Consider the following 13,272-nt stretch of genomic DNA (forward strand, 5'->3'; position numbering starts at 1 on the left):
AACTTTAACTTACATCAAAGATGATAAATGTTCAGTAACAGCAACAGCATGCCCCTTGTTCCAAACTATCATCCAACAAAATTTGGTTGAGGTTGGCCCAGCGACCTATGAGTAGTTAGATAACAGACAGACACACAGATTTTTGTGCATTATATATATATATATATAGATTACTTGAAAGTTTAATACAGTTAAGTTCATTTTGCTTATATCAAATTTTATGTTACTAGTAAGGCAACTTTATTGTGATATAAGACAATAATGTAATGTACAATTTTTATCAAGTCAAGTTGTTATGAAGCATATATATCTCCACAAAGTTTTTTCAATGTTGATTTGTTTTGTTTGATGAAAATGATAGAGTAATAGTTATTACTCAACTGTGCATACAATTTTATTTTAATATGTCAAAGGTTGTGGAGGAAATAAATGTTGTTGGTTTACTAGTACAAATTTTAAGTTAATAATTTTTCTTTACATCTGTACTAATTAATTTTAGTGAATAGTATTATTATTTTTTTTTTCTGTTACTGTTGTGGTAGACATGAACATTCTATACAAAATATTAAATTAAAGGTTGCAAAATACTGCACACTTCAAGAGGAAGTATGAAGTTAACCAGAAATAACCAATACAAATGAATTGATGGATCACCAGACTATAATATTTCTTGTTTGGCATTGTGCATTTATTAAACAGTCATGTATTCAGCATATTCTCAACACAAATACTCTTATTATTATAAACAGTAGTTTATGTTAATGGTAGGGAAAGAGTTACAGAATACTGTGGTATGGTATTGACGTATAATATACATATAAATATTAATATATTTCAATCTTACAAAAAATAACTTAGAAAAGACTGATATTACTTAAAATAGTTACTATGCTAGGATTGTAAGAGATAGTTTGCTTTATAACTCTCCCAATTAAACTAATTCTGAATGAAGAAATCCTGAGAATTGCCTTTCATTTTACTTGAGTTGGTAGTAAATAAGTAGTTATAGTTAGTTATAGTTCTTTTAAAGCTGTAATCATGGAACGTATACCTAACAACATCTTTGTAAGAACAGCAACAAAACAGTCAGATGTCTAAGAATATACAAACAGTGATACAAATGATGGCCATAAATAAGATATGAAACAATTGTACTGTAGGAAGTTTGAGGAAAGATCTCGTCCTTTTCAACTGAAAAAAAAAAAACTAAGTTGTAGTACCTTAATTTCCCTGTTCAAATAATTGGAATAGATTTTTATTCAGTTTCTCATTGAATATTTCAGATTTAGAAGTATTTAATATGTTGTTTTTTAAACAAAACCAGTAATAACAAAAGTATTTTTATTCTCGTATATGTGTTTGGTATCTGCTTTTTTTGGTTTTTCATGATACTCAATGTGTAACTCTGGAGAAAAATGTGTATTTAGTTTGAGAAGGTTTTTGGTATACATAACCACAACTTTACTTCTTTTGAAGCAGCTCATTTGGTTTTAAATTGTAAAAAATATTTGTTTGTTTTTTCTAGGTCATTGATCCTCGTTTAGTTTCCGTTTTTGATGCTCGTGAGTTAGAGCTTGTCATAGCAGGAACGGCTGAAATAGATATAGTAGACTGGAGGAAAAACACAGAATATAGATCTGGTAGGTGTCATTTTTTAAATAGTTTTGTTAATTCTTAGAATATTGTGTGAATAAATCCAACTAAGTGTTACAGCACTTCACCAAAAGTAACGCTTATTGATATATATGTTTACTTAAAACTTGATGCACAGTTTTTAAATATTCTTGGCTACTACATCGTGCATTGTGTTGTATGATTTAATTTTGTTATTGTCTTTAACATTTTGGTACTTCTTGGCTTTATTTTTTGTTTTTTAAGACTTATTTAAAGACTTCAGTGTTGTATACAAGGGTTTTATTATGATAATGCTACCAATTTTATATTTCTTAATTTTAAAGGAATATTGTATACAATACTTAACTGAAGACAAGCTAGTGGCACATTGAAAATTACATTTATAGAACTACTTTAAAAAATCAGTAAAACAATATCCTTTTCAATAATTGCATGTGTGTGTGTGTATGTATATATATATATATATAGAGAGAGAGAGAGAGATAGGTGGGGGGTGGGAGAGATATATTCTTGTTTAGTCTAAATACACTTTCAGAGACTGTTTGGTTTAATCTGCATAAATTTTTTAATACTATAATTTATTTTTTTATTTTGCACACTGGAGCATTCCTTATCACAATCTGAATCACATTTTAATTATTCCATAACAACCTAAGTGTATTTGAAATATATATATATATGTGTGTGTGTGTGTGTGTGTGTGTGTGTGTGTGTGTAGAATTAGCTTTTCAAATGAATTATCAATGTGTCCAACATCTAAGTGTGATTATATTTGGTATTCACAATCTTAATCTGTGAGAAAATGCCCTAACCGTAGAATTAAATGCGCTTTAGTTAGATCAGATAGTGATGAAGACTGGAGAAAGGAAATATTTTAGAAGTTTATTTTAAAGTTTTGATTAAGATATAATTAAAAAATGTTACAACAAAATTCTGATAAAGCAGTTACTGTCTTTACCTAGCTTCAGCATAAAAGTGATTTTAAGTGTGAAATACATTATACTTATTTATAAGAAAATTATAAGTTCGTATATTATTTAAATTCATTTTTATTAGTAGAAGGTACAAAATCAATCACTGATCTTAAAAGGCTGGAGTTTATTTGGATACAGAAAAGCTGGTTGTGTATAGAAAGTTGTTTTCTTTTAATATTAATAGATTCAAAAAAATAAGAATATGGTTTTATTCTAGAAGTTGAGTTATACTGACTTTTTTATTGAAATGAGACTAACAGATTAATATATCAAATAAATTAGGAAAACACCTTAAAATCCTGGAATTTTGAAGCCATTATCATATTTCATGTCTTTTCTGATCATTTTTGCAACCTTTCTGTACCTTACTATCTGTATTTTTGTACTTTTATAACACTTGTATTTGCCGGTCAGATTAACATACTAACCACTGATAAGAGGGGTTTTAGGAAATACAATAAAATAACATAAGGTTACAGTTCACAAAACTTTTGGGGCCTCATTCAGTTCACACTGTGTAGAATGTACCGGATAAGTTTTGGTAAATAACCTTCATGCAATAATGAAAGTATTTTATATTGGTCTTAATGATAAAGCATTCTTATTGAGACATTAAGTAATAAAATAGGTGTATTTGATTGTTTTTTAATATTATTATTGCTATTAATGTCATATTTTCTTTTTTTGTTCGATCACAGATCATAATTTTGATAAGTAATATATACACACATTTGAATAGAATGATTTATCATCAGGCTTATACTGAAAGAAAAAAATAATAATATTAATATTAGTTGAATTGTTATATAATTGGAGAATAATCACCCTGTTGCTATGTAGTGGTTAATTGTTTAGTGTATGTATTTGTTTGTACTTTTATCAACATTGTCATATTTGATAAATAACTTGTTTTACCAGATGAAAATGTTCTTGTTTTTTTCCTTTCTTCTTTGATTATTTTTTGAAGCTATGTATTAAAATGCATATTATATTACAAACTGGATTTTTATAATGCATGAACTTGTTGATTAGGTTACCATGACAACCACCCTGTGATCCAGTGGTTCTGGACAGCCATAGAAAAGTTTGATAATGAACGTCGCCTGCGGATGCTTCAATTCGTGACAGGAACTTCTAGCATCCCTTATGAAGGCTTCTCTGCACTACGTGGAAGTAATGGGCCACGAAAGTTTTGTATAGAAAAGTGGGGAAAACCAACTAGCTTACCTCGGTAAGTCTTTGTTTTTGTTCTTTAAGAGTTATTTCAGTCAGGTGTTGGCCAGGCATGGTCTGGTAGTTAGGGTACTCAATTTGCAATACGTGCCATAGGGATCAAACCCCATCACTGAACATGCTCACCCATTCATCTGCAGGAGAATTATAATGTGGCAGTCAATCCCCCTAAAGAGTAGCCCAAGTGTTGATGGTAAGTGGTATTGATTAGCTGCCTTCCCCATAATCCAACACTTCAAAATTATGGACAGCTAGCTGAGATAGCCCTTGAGTAGCTTTATGCAAAAATTTTGACAAAACAAACAAACAGTAAATAGTTTAATTTATGTAAAGGATCAACAGTTACTGTTACAAAATTTAACCACTGGTATTAGAGGTATACCGTGTTAGGTAGTGAGAGGTTAGCTATAACTTACATGCCGGATTGAACTATAAATGAACAACTCTTTAGAATTCACAGTTTGTCTTTTAAAATGTGTAATTTCTAATAATATTGATAAAGGTAAGGTAAATAATGTATATTTATACTTACATACACACCTAATGATGATTTTGTTGTGATATTCAGTGTATCATTTCCTTTTTAATTGTTTAACTTATTCCAATAATATAAACAGTGAACATGAGATAGTATTAATTTATCTTAATTTTGTATTGAAATATGTGCAGTGATTGAAGTGGACAAAATGCAGAACATTTTGAAAATAGCATAATTAATTAAGTCAAATTATTTAGCAAGACTTTAAATAGCTGCCTTTTGTCAGGAGTAAATGAATAACATTCAGTAAAATGTGTATACACTTACTTGAGGCTAGGGAATGGCCTAGCAAATCCAAGGATTCAAGTTCACATCCTCTTGCTGCAAAAACACATCTTGGGACTATGGGTGTGCTGTAAGAGTAGCTCGAGAGTTGGTGGTAGCTGCTGTTGACTAGCTACCTTTCCTCTAGTCTGTAAGTTCGAAATTAGGGGGCTGTGGTTAGATAGCCCTTGCGTGTCTTTGCATGAAACTTATAAGCAAAGAAAACAGGCTGTTGGATATCATTAAGTAAATGCTAAAGTTATAAAAGATATGTGTTACATATATATTACCATAGTTAAACAGTGGTGTAGCATTTAAGTTTTACAATGTTTAGAATGTAATCAGTGAAATTAGACTTTAAAAAAAAGGGAACACTAGTCATTAAAACAGTAAATTGTTTCATTTTACTGGAATTTTGAATTCAGAAAAGTACAGCAACTGCAACCAGAAAGGTGAGACTTAAGAAACAAAAACTGTCTACATGTCAGTCATCCCTGTTTCTAAAATTTGACAAATAATATACTGCAGAAAGGCATTGTACGAAGATAATTAATTGTTGAATTCGTAGCTTAATTATAAGTTGATGTTTCACTCTTTCAACTTCATTGTAAGATATTTAGTTCGGTATGAGATGTATTAAGATTCAGAGCAATAACTGAAATGCCTGGAAAGCCAGTATTAATTATTTTGTTTTTTTACTTGATATACTCAGAGAAAGTGTCTTAGGGTCTGCAATAAATATTATGGCTGCATTATTTGCAATAAATAATGCACTTTTTACTCTTCATAGTTTTTCTTGTAATTTCACATACTTTCAAGTTTCTTAAGTCTAGTTTGACAACATGTATGTTAACAATTACTCATTCACCCTCTTGGTTTTTATATTACAAAAATATATGTTGTTCTTTGAGGGTGAATAAAATCCACTGATGATTACCAAATAGAATATATTAATGATTGTCTGTCTTATGGCAGCTTTTGAGATTTTCTTTGTGCAGTTTTCTTTTGTTCTCAATAACTTACCTTTTTGAAGTACTTGTGTTAAGGTAGCTTTCTTCTGTATCTTTTATGGCTGAGATACCAAATTCAATCTTTTGATTAAAAACTCAACAGCTTTAATGGGTAAAATTAGATTTATTTAAAAGAATACGTACAATGTTTTAACCATGAGTGGTGCTGAACAAATGTAATACTTAGCATCAGATATTTTTTCCTCATGATCACGTTGTCTAATATATTGAAAAGAAATTAAATACTTGTGTTTAATAAAATCTAAACAGATGCAAGTATATTTTCATGATGAAAGAAGTTAATTGTGAATGAAAGGGGGAAAAAAACAAAACCTTTAACCATATCTGTGTGTTTCAAGTTTTTTGTTATTCATTCTTTATTGTTGTAGAATTTTATTTTAACAAATAGTATGATTATTTTAATAATCATGAACTTTAACATAAATTCTCTCTTTTATGACAAGTAACAAAGTATTATGAATTTATTGAATTATTGGAACACTATGTATCTTTTGTTGTGTATTGATGAGTTTCTTAGCCAAATTTCATCCATTTTAATCAATTTTTGATGCTATATTATAAATGGGTCTGTGAAAATATTTTGTTTCTCTTTAATTTAGAGCTCACACATGTTTTAATCGTCTCGATCTGCCTCCATATACATCATATGAAATGCTTTATGACAAGTTGTTGCTGGCTGTGGAGGAATCGAGCACCTTTGGAATTGAATGAAAAATAAACAACTTATCAGCTATAGCAAGTGTTTGAGGGCAGACCTAGCTATGTAGTTTCGTCATTAATTTCTGTGCTCTTATGTACAGTATTGCTGATGAATATTCTTTGCTAGATAGCAAGCATTGCAGACATTTATTGTTGGACAGTTTATTGTGATTTACTGTAAATGGCTGTCCTCAAGAGAAGTACATACAGCTTGACAATCTAGAATCAGTAACCATCTTTTTTCAGCTCACAGTATTATGCAAGAACTCAACTCCATTTCTAGTTCTGAAGCATGGGCTAGACTGCATCCTCTTGCACTGAAACATTATAATGTATATACACATTACATGTTATGGTTGATATTCCTGTCATCATAAAACTAATGTAGTGTAATAGTTGCTGCTCTGATTTTGTGCTGAAGAATTCTTTAACAAGGTAGTTTTCAAAAAGGGAAATTCAGCTGAGTGAAAATTGATACTACAATCATTTTTAAAATTGAGATTGAACTTCTAGTTGTTAATTCATTTATTGCCAAAAAAGATGCACGTTTTACACCAGTCATCAAGTAAGAGATTTGAAAATTTATGGTAGCCATTAAAAAGTAGAGAGAAAGAGAGATTGAAATTTCACACCAGTCATTAAATAGGTTAATTTTTCCAGCAGCTATGAGGAAACTAGTTACTGAGCTTTATATAAATCATAAGAAAGAAGGTTACAGTTTTGACAGCAGATTTTAAGAGAGTATGCTTGTATTCATCATCACAGAGGTGACAGTTTCACAGCAGCTATTAAAAAAAATGCTTTCAAGTTTTTCAGCAGCTGTCAACAGAGAGTTGCACTTTTTACTGTAACAATCAAGAAAGGAAGTGAAGTTTTAAGTAACCTTCAAAAAGTTATTGGAGTTTTACAATATCTATCTAGAAACAAGTTGACATTTTACAGTTATGGAAGAGATTGAATGTTTGCAACAGTCATCAAGGACTTTGTTGGAGTTTGACAGTATTCAGCATGAAAAAAATTACATTAATAAAGAAAAAATAAGTTTGGGATTTCCACTAGTCAGAAAGGAAGTAATTGGTTTTTACAATAGCTATTACAGAAACTTTGTAAGTTCTGTTAATTACTAGGTGAGAAATTGGAATGTAACCACATCTGTTAATAAATAACAGAAAGTTGATGTTTGTGAAGAAAAAAATATTATAAAGTTCTTGAACAAAAAAAATTCACAGTTCAGATTACACTGTGGAAGATACATTATACCTTGGGGTGCATTTCCATCTAACAATGTCTTGTTGTAGAGGAGAACACAGCGCTCTTGAAAGGTAGCTTAGAATTACAATGATTAGGTTATTTGAATCTATAATATGTGTATTTACAGATACAAACATATTTTGATTGTTTGGAAAAAAAAATCAAAGTCTTGGTATTAATCTTGAAACCTTTCATTATGCTTAAGACCAAGCACAAAACTCTTGACTTTATTTTTTTGCCTTTTGTTTCACAAAATATAGTGACCCATATATTTATTTGTTTTAGTTTTTATTTTCTGTTTACAACTTAAGTAGGTAGTCACTGACTATTCAGTTAGACTATTTAAAAGAAGCTCTGAAATTTCAAAATTTTAATATAATGATTGTGGTGGAAAAAGTCTCTTTTTTAAAAACTAATGTTTTTAAAATCAAGATCTTGCTTCAGTGGCTTTAAACATTATTTATTGATTCAACCTAATTTAAGCAAGGTGTTAGGAAATGGAAGAAAAATACTTATAATTACTATTGCATCCTTACCAATTTAAATCATAAATCTGTATGTCAGAAATTTAGCATACTATGGTACATCATTAAACGGTTGTCAAATTATGTAAACTAAATTAGCCACAAATATACCAGAATAAAGACGGAACCAGTTATAATACGTATATTTAAGTATGTCTGATAAAAATGAGTAATAATGACATTTCATGATACAGGAATAAATTGTAAATAATCAAAATATGTCTGCTAAAAACTGATTCTTCTTCGATGAAAGACTGTTACTGGAAAAGAGATATTCTTCTTCATAGATGTACCGTCGTAAATTTGTTTTTCATTATATTACTTTTTTCTTGTGGTGCATAACAGATTTTAAGTTAAATATGAACAAAGATATTGATTAACCTGTACTTTAATTCTACAAAAACAAAGCCATCTCTCGAGTGTAGTACATTATTATTTTAGTGATAATAAACATTAATATAGTGGTGGCAATTAAGTCAGTATTGAAAAACATAAAATAATTTTAATTTACTCATTTCCAAAGCCTGTACAATTCATTCTGATTTTTGCATCAGAATTTTCCAGTTAACAACACATTTTTTTAAATTATTGAAAATACTTTTTGAATTGTATAAACTAATGGTAGTTTGTTAATCTGTAGCTTTTGATTGTATAATCACCTTTGGATGTACTGAGAATTTTCCAGTTTTATTTGAGAGAAAAATTAATACTAATTGGTTTTGAATTAATCTGTCAGAAAGAAAGTAAATAATTTTGTTGTGTTTAAGATGTAAAGTTTGTGGAGAAAAACATCAAAGAAGGTTCTGGCTTGAATTTTCCTATTGCTGTTAAATTAATAACTACATGTTCTTGTATAAAACCATTCTTAAATTAAAATACCTCTCTGTATTGGAAATTGTGCTCTTGACTGAGACCTGTAGATGAATGTATTAAGTGTTGACCAAGTATATTTAGTTTATTTATGAAGTGATTTAAGCCACAAATTGTTCAAACAGTTTGAAATCTGTATGGAATAATCAACAACAAAAAGAGGCATTTTACATTTAAGCTCAGTCTTTACTGTAAATTTCAGCTGAACAAAAAAAGGGTTTTAATATGGAATCTTCCAGTTCTTTATTTTTATTTTGAATTAAATAGTTATTGGAAGCTAATTTTTTTACATTGACTTTCAAACTACATTATATAAGTGTTTGTTTCTCTCCAAATTTCATATTATTGGCATAACTTTTGCTGGAAGTCTCATATGATGAATCGACACTAGACGTTTCTGTAAGTAATTTTTAGACTGAATGTACAGCATGTAGTGTTTATATATGAACTGGATTTTCCTTTTTAACAAATGTTTTGACTGTTTATTGTGGAATTTCTTGGTATTTGCAAGTCACATTTTCTTGGTCTGTTTTGAGTATTTTTCTCTCTCTACTTTCTAATTTTATGAATTTTATACTTTTGAAAATGACAAATATTAGTATTCAGTTTTATTAAACATAATAATACTTTGAGAAGTTATGAGGGAATTTAATACAGAAGGTGTGATAAGTGTAGTATGTAGGAGTTGAGTTTATGATGATGTGATTATTAACAAAATTCACCCTTTAAACTTCCTTTTTTGTTCTTTGAAAATATAAAATTGAAGTTAATAAATATTGCATTAATGTCACTGTATGCATAACAATGTGGTTAAATATGTCACTCTGGAAAAGTTTACAGGTACATCAAAATAAGCATTCTATAAAATGGAACAATATCTTGATGTATCGTAGTTCTTAAGCTAAAAGTGCAAGGTCTGTCTGTAAAATTTAGAGTTTTGTAATAAAGAATTGTATCACAGATATTTGCTTTGCTTTAAAATTTTGTCTTTTAATTATTTATTGTTTTGTAATTATGAAAATTTAATGGTAATTACTATGACTGCAATTGTTAACCAGTAATGATCGTGCGTGAGGATTTTTTATTTAGTATGATCTAACCATATTTGTCATAATATAGATTATAATTAAAAAACAAGAACAAAATGAAACATCTGAACTATTGTAAGCTACTTTTCAGAACAACTAGATTTGTAATTAAGTTGTCAGAGGTATCATGAATACCCAGTATATTTATCACTTTTACTACGATTTTAGAACATTGCCAAAAGTTGATCCTGTTTTAAACCATGATATTCCGTAATATGTAACAATATACAGAAACAAGCCTTTACATTATTAAATTCACTGACAATAAACTTCAACTAATTGCAACCGATTATTACGCTGGAAGTTTACTACTTGTATATATATATCTTCAAGAAAACTTAAGTCAGTTTAAAATTGTAAATGGCAATTTAAATGTTTCATGCCCAAAATCACGATTAGGTTTCTGTAATGAGTCCTTATCCGGGACAAGAACTAATCCAGAAACAACTCAAAAGAGATTGTGTAGCTCTGAGTCAAGTCTTGATTCTCAGATTCACCAAAGTTTTGGTAAGAAAATCCCAAAAGTTTGCACTTGTAGTATATACAGTTAAACCAATACAGCACTTGTGGTATATATACGGTTAAACCAATATAAATAGTGAGAAATGTAAATGCTTCCTTTTGTATATTCTGTGATTTTTAGTCTTGTTATGAAAAAGAATAATTTTGCGGGTCCTCTTCATGTTAAAACTTGTGAAGAACGTAACAGTTTGTATATAGGGACTGAAGACACGCAACTATCAAAAAAGAAGCATTATACGTACTAAAAAGGAAGTATATTATTTTATATGCAAGCCTACTATTTATGTTGGCAAATATTAATTACACGAGCCGAGCTATTTTAAACACTCATTCTGCCAAGAATGTTTGCTTTTTGCCTTCTTTACTTAACTTAATATTTCTACTACATATAGTGTGAATCCCTCCTTTAATTTTTCCATGAAAATTCACTACCTGCCAAACACTTCAATGTTGAAGTTGAAACATTATTGAATTGTATTAATGAAAATGGCATGTATGCCTTATAGGGGATGTTTTGTGAGAGCCAAGACCTTTGATTGACCTGCCTGTCGCACACGTATGTTAATATGAGTGTGTGTGTATGCGGGATCACTGGTGATCTACAACTACTGCATCAGTTGCAATTGTTTACTGTATATTTTAAAGAATATGCCCTTAAATGGCAAATAATGACCATTCTCACTCGGATTGCTTCTTTACATAAGAGACGATATAAATAATTTAGAACTTTATGTCTGATGACTTGTGCTTTAATGAAACTATTTAACGAAAAAAGTAATTTTAATTCACCTGTTTTTAAAACTGTTCACAAATCTAAATCTTTTAACAGTCGAAGAATAGCCTTAATTTGCCGAAAATATCTTAAAATTACATTCCCACAATTACAGCTAATATATAATGAGATAATTGTATGTGAAACCCACCTCCAATTACTCTAGTTAACGTGTATGTTTCACCAACCTTACAACCCAATGTAGAACTATTACAGAACATATACAACGTGTATCCCAATATTATCATCATTGGCGACCTTAACACTAAACATAAAGGTTTTAATTGTCTCACTATCAATGCAAATGGAAAAATACTAATTAAATTTTTAGAAAATAGTAATCTAGTCACTATTAACTTTACTGACATGACTCGCACACAAGACATACTAGACTTGGCTATTGTTCCCACAGCTTTAGATCATCATAGTTTTAACCTTCAAGTACACGATAATATAGGTGGAGATCACAACCCTACTTCTTTTAACACGTACCCTGATCGTAGCAGCACTAACCGTCAGCAGTCACTAATTTACGAATACTCCCACATTGATTGGATAACCCTTAATAAAAACATTATTGAACGTTTACATCAACTAAGACATGCCGCTACGAATCACTCCGATGTAGATGATTATGCAAATGAGATCACTAATACAATAACGCTGGCGATCAAGGAAACGCTCCCAGGCAAAACACGCAATCCTGATCACAGATCATAGAAACTTACTCCTGAAATTCATGAATAAAGTTTAAACAGAAGTCAACTCGGACGAGAGTTTATTCGCTCCCCGCGATCCCGCTTTAAAACCTTTAATCAACAATAACAACTATCGTATCAAAAAACAATTGGGAACAATTCTGTAAATCTATAGATAATTCCCAACCTGGTCCCTCATTATTCTGGAGAAAATTTAAATCTATCACCAGTACGAAGTTTAATAATAATATTCCCAAGCTGCAATATAACAACGTCACAGACACGTCTGACAACGAGCAAGCTGAACTGTTCGCCCAGTATTTTAGAAACACCTTCGTGACACCCAATCTCGCCTCTTTCGACTCAATCACATTTTAATAATGAAAACGACCATATTCACAACAATCCTAACATATTCACACCTAGTTCCCTGTCTCAATAACACAAAACAATCAAGTCTCGAATTTATTCCCGCGTTAAATATCACGAACTGAAATAAAAATAAATTTAAAGAAGATTAAACGTAAGGCGCCCAGGGAAGACGGTATAAACAATATGATTATTAATCACCTTTCAGATCCCGTTTTAGTAGACCTTGTTGTGATATACAATTTATCTTTGTAATCAAAATATTACCCAGCAACATGGAAGTCAGCAACCATTAAAGTTTTCCTCAAGAAAGATAACGATCAAAGTAACCTTGGCAACTAAAGGCCTATTAGCTTACTTAACACTAGGAAAGTTAATGGAAAAGCTTATAACGAGCAGGTTTAATTCATACCTTGAGACCAACAAGATTCTCAACAACAACCAAAATGCGGGTAGAAGAAACAGACAGGTTTCAGATCACCTCGTTAGACTGACTAACAGAATCAATTTATCAAAGCCTTAACAGAAAACATACTACTATAGCTACCTTTCTGGACGTGCAGAAAATACTTGACTCCGTGTGGCATAATGGTTTGCGTTATAAATTACACAACATTGGTGTACCTATCCCAATTGTACGTTGGATGTCAAGTTTTCTCACCGATTGTACCACCACAGTCTATATTAATTAACAATTCAACACCGCACCCTTTTACATTAGGTTAACAACTCGCTATTACAAACGCAACTCTCAAACACAAGAATTCTCCCAAATTACGGTCAGCCCAACCTCCGGGATCAGAT

At 30.3% G+C, this 13,272-nt stretch overlaps 1 protein-coding gene across 2 annotated transcripts in view; it reads left to right on the plus strand.

The window, feature by feature from the left end:
- The window catches only part of LOC106458041 (E3 ubiquitin-protein ligase HECW2-like), a 104,166-nt gene extending 94,183 nt beyond the window's left edge, over positions 1-9,983 (plus strand). For both annotated transcript variants that reach the window (XM_022379587.1, XM_013917601.2), the window contains 3 exons: positions 1,526-1,640; positions 3,642-3,840; positions 6,275-9,983. In XM_022379587.1, the coding sequence (XP_022235295.1) occupies positions 1,526-1,640; positions 3,642-3,840; positions 6,275-6,386 (426 nt within the window). In that variant the 3' untranslated portion in view covers positions 6,387-9,983. The remainder of the gene's footprint in view (positions 1-1,525; positions 1,641-3,641; positions 3,841-6,274) is intronic.
- Positions 9,984-13,272: the final 3,289 nt, after the last annotated feature.

Source organism: Limulus polyphemus, unplaced genomic scaffold (assembly GCF_000517525.1).
Source record: "Limulus polyphemus unplaced genomic scaffold, Limulus_polyphemus-2.1.2 Scaffold0, whole genome shotgun sequence".
NCBI classification, from domain to species: Eukaryota; Metazoa; Arthropoda; class Merostomata; order Xiphosura; family Limulidae; genus Limulus; species Limulus polyphemus.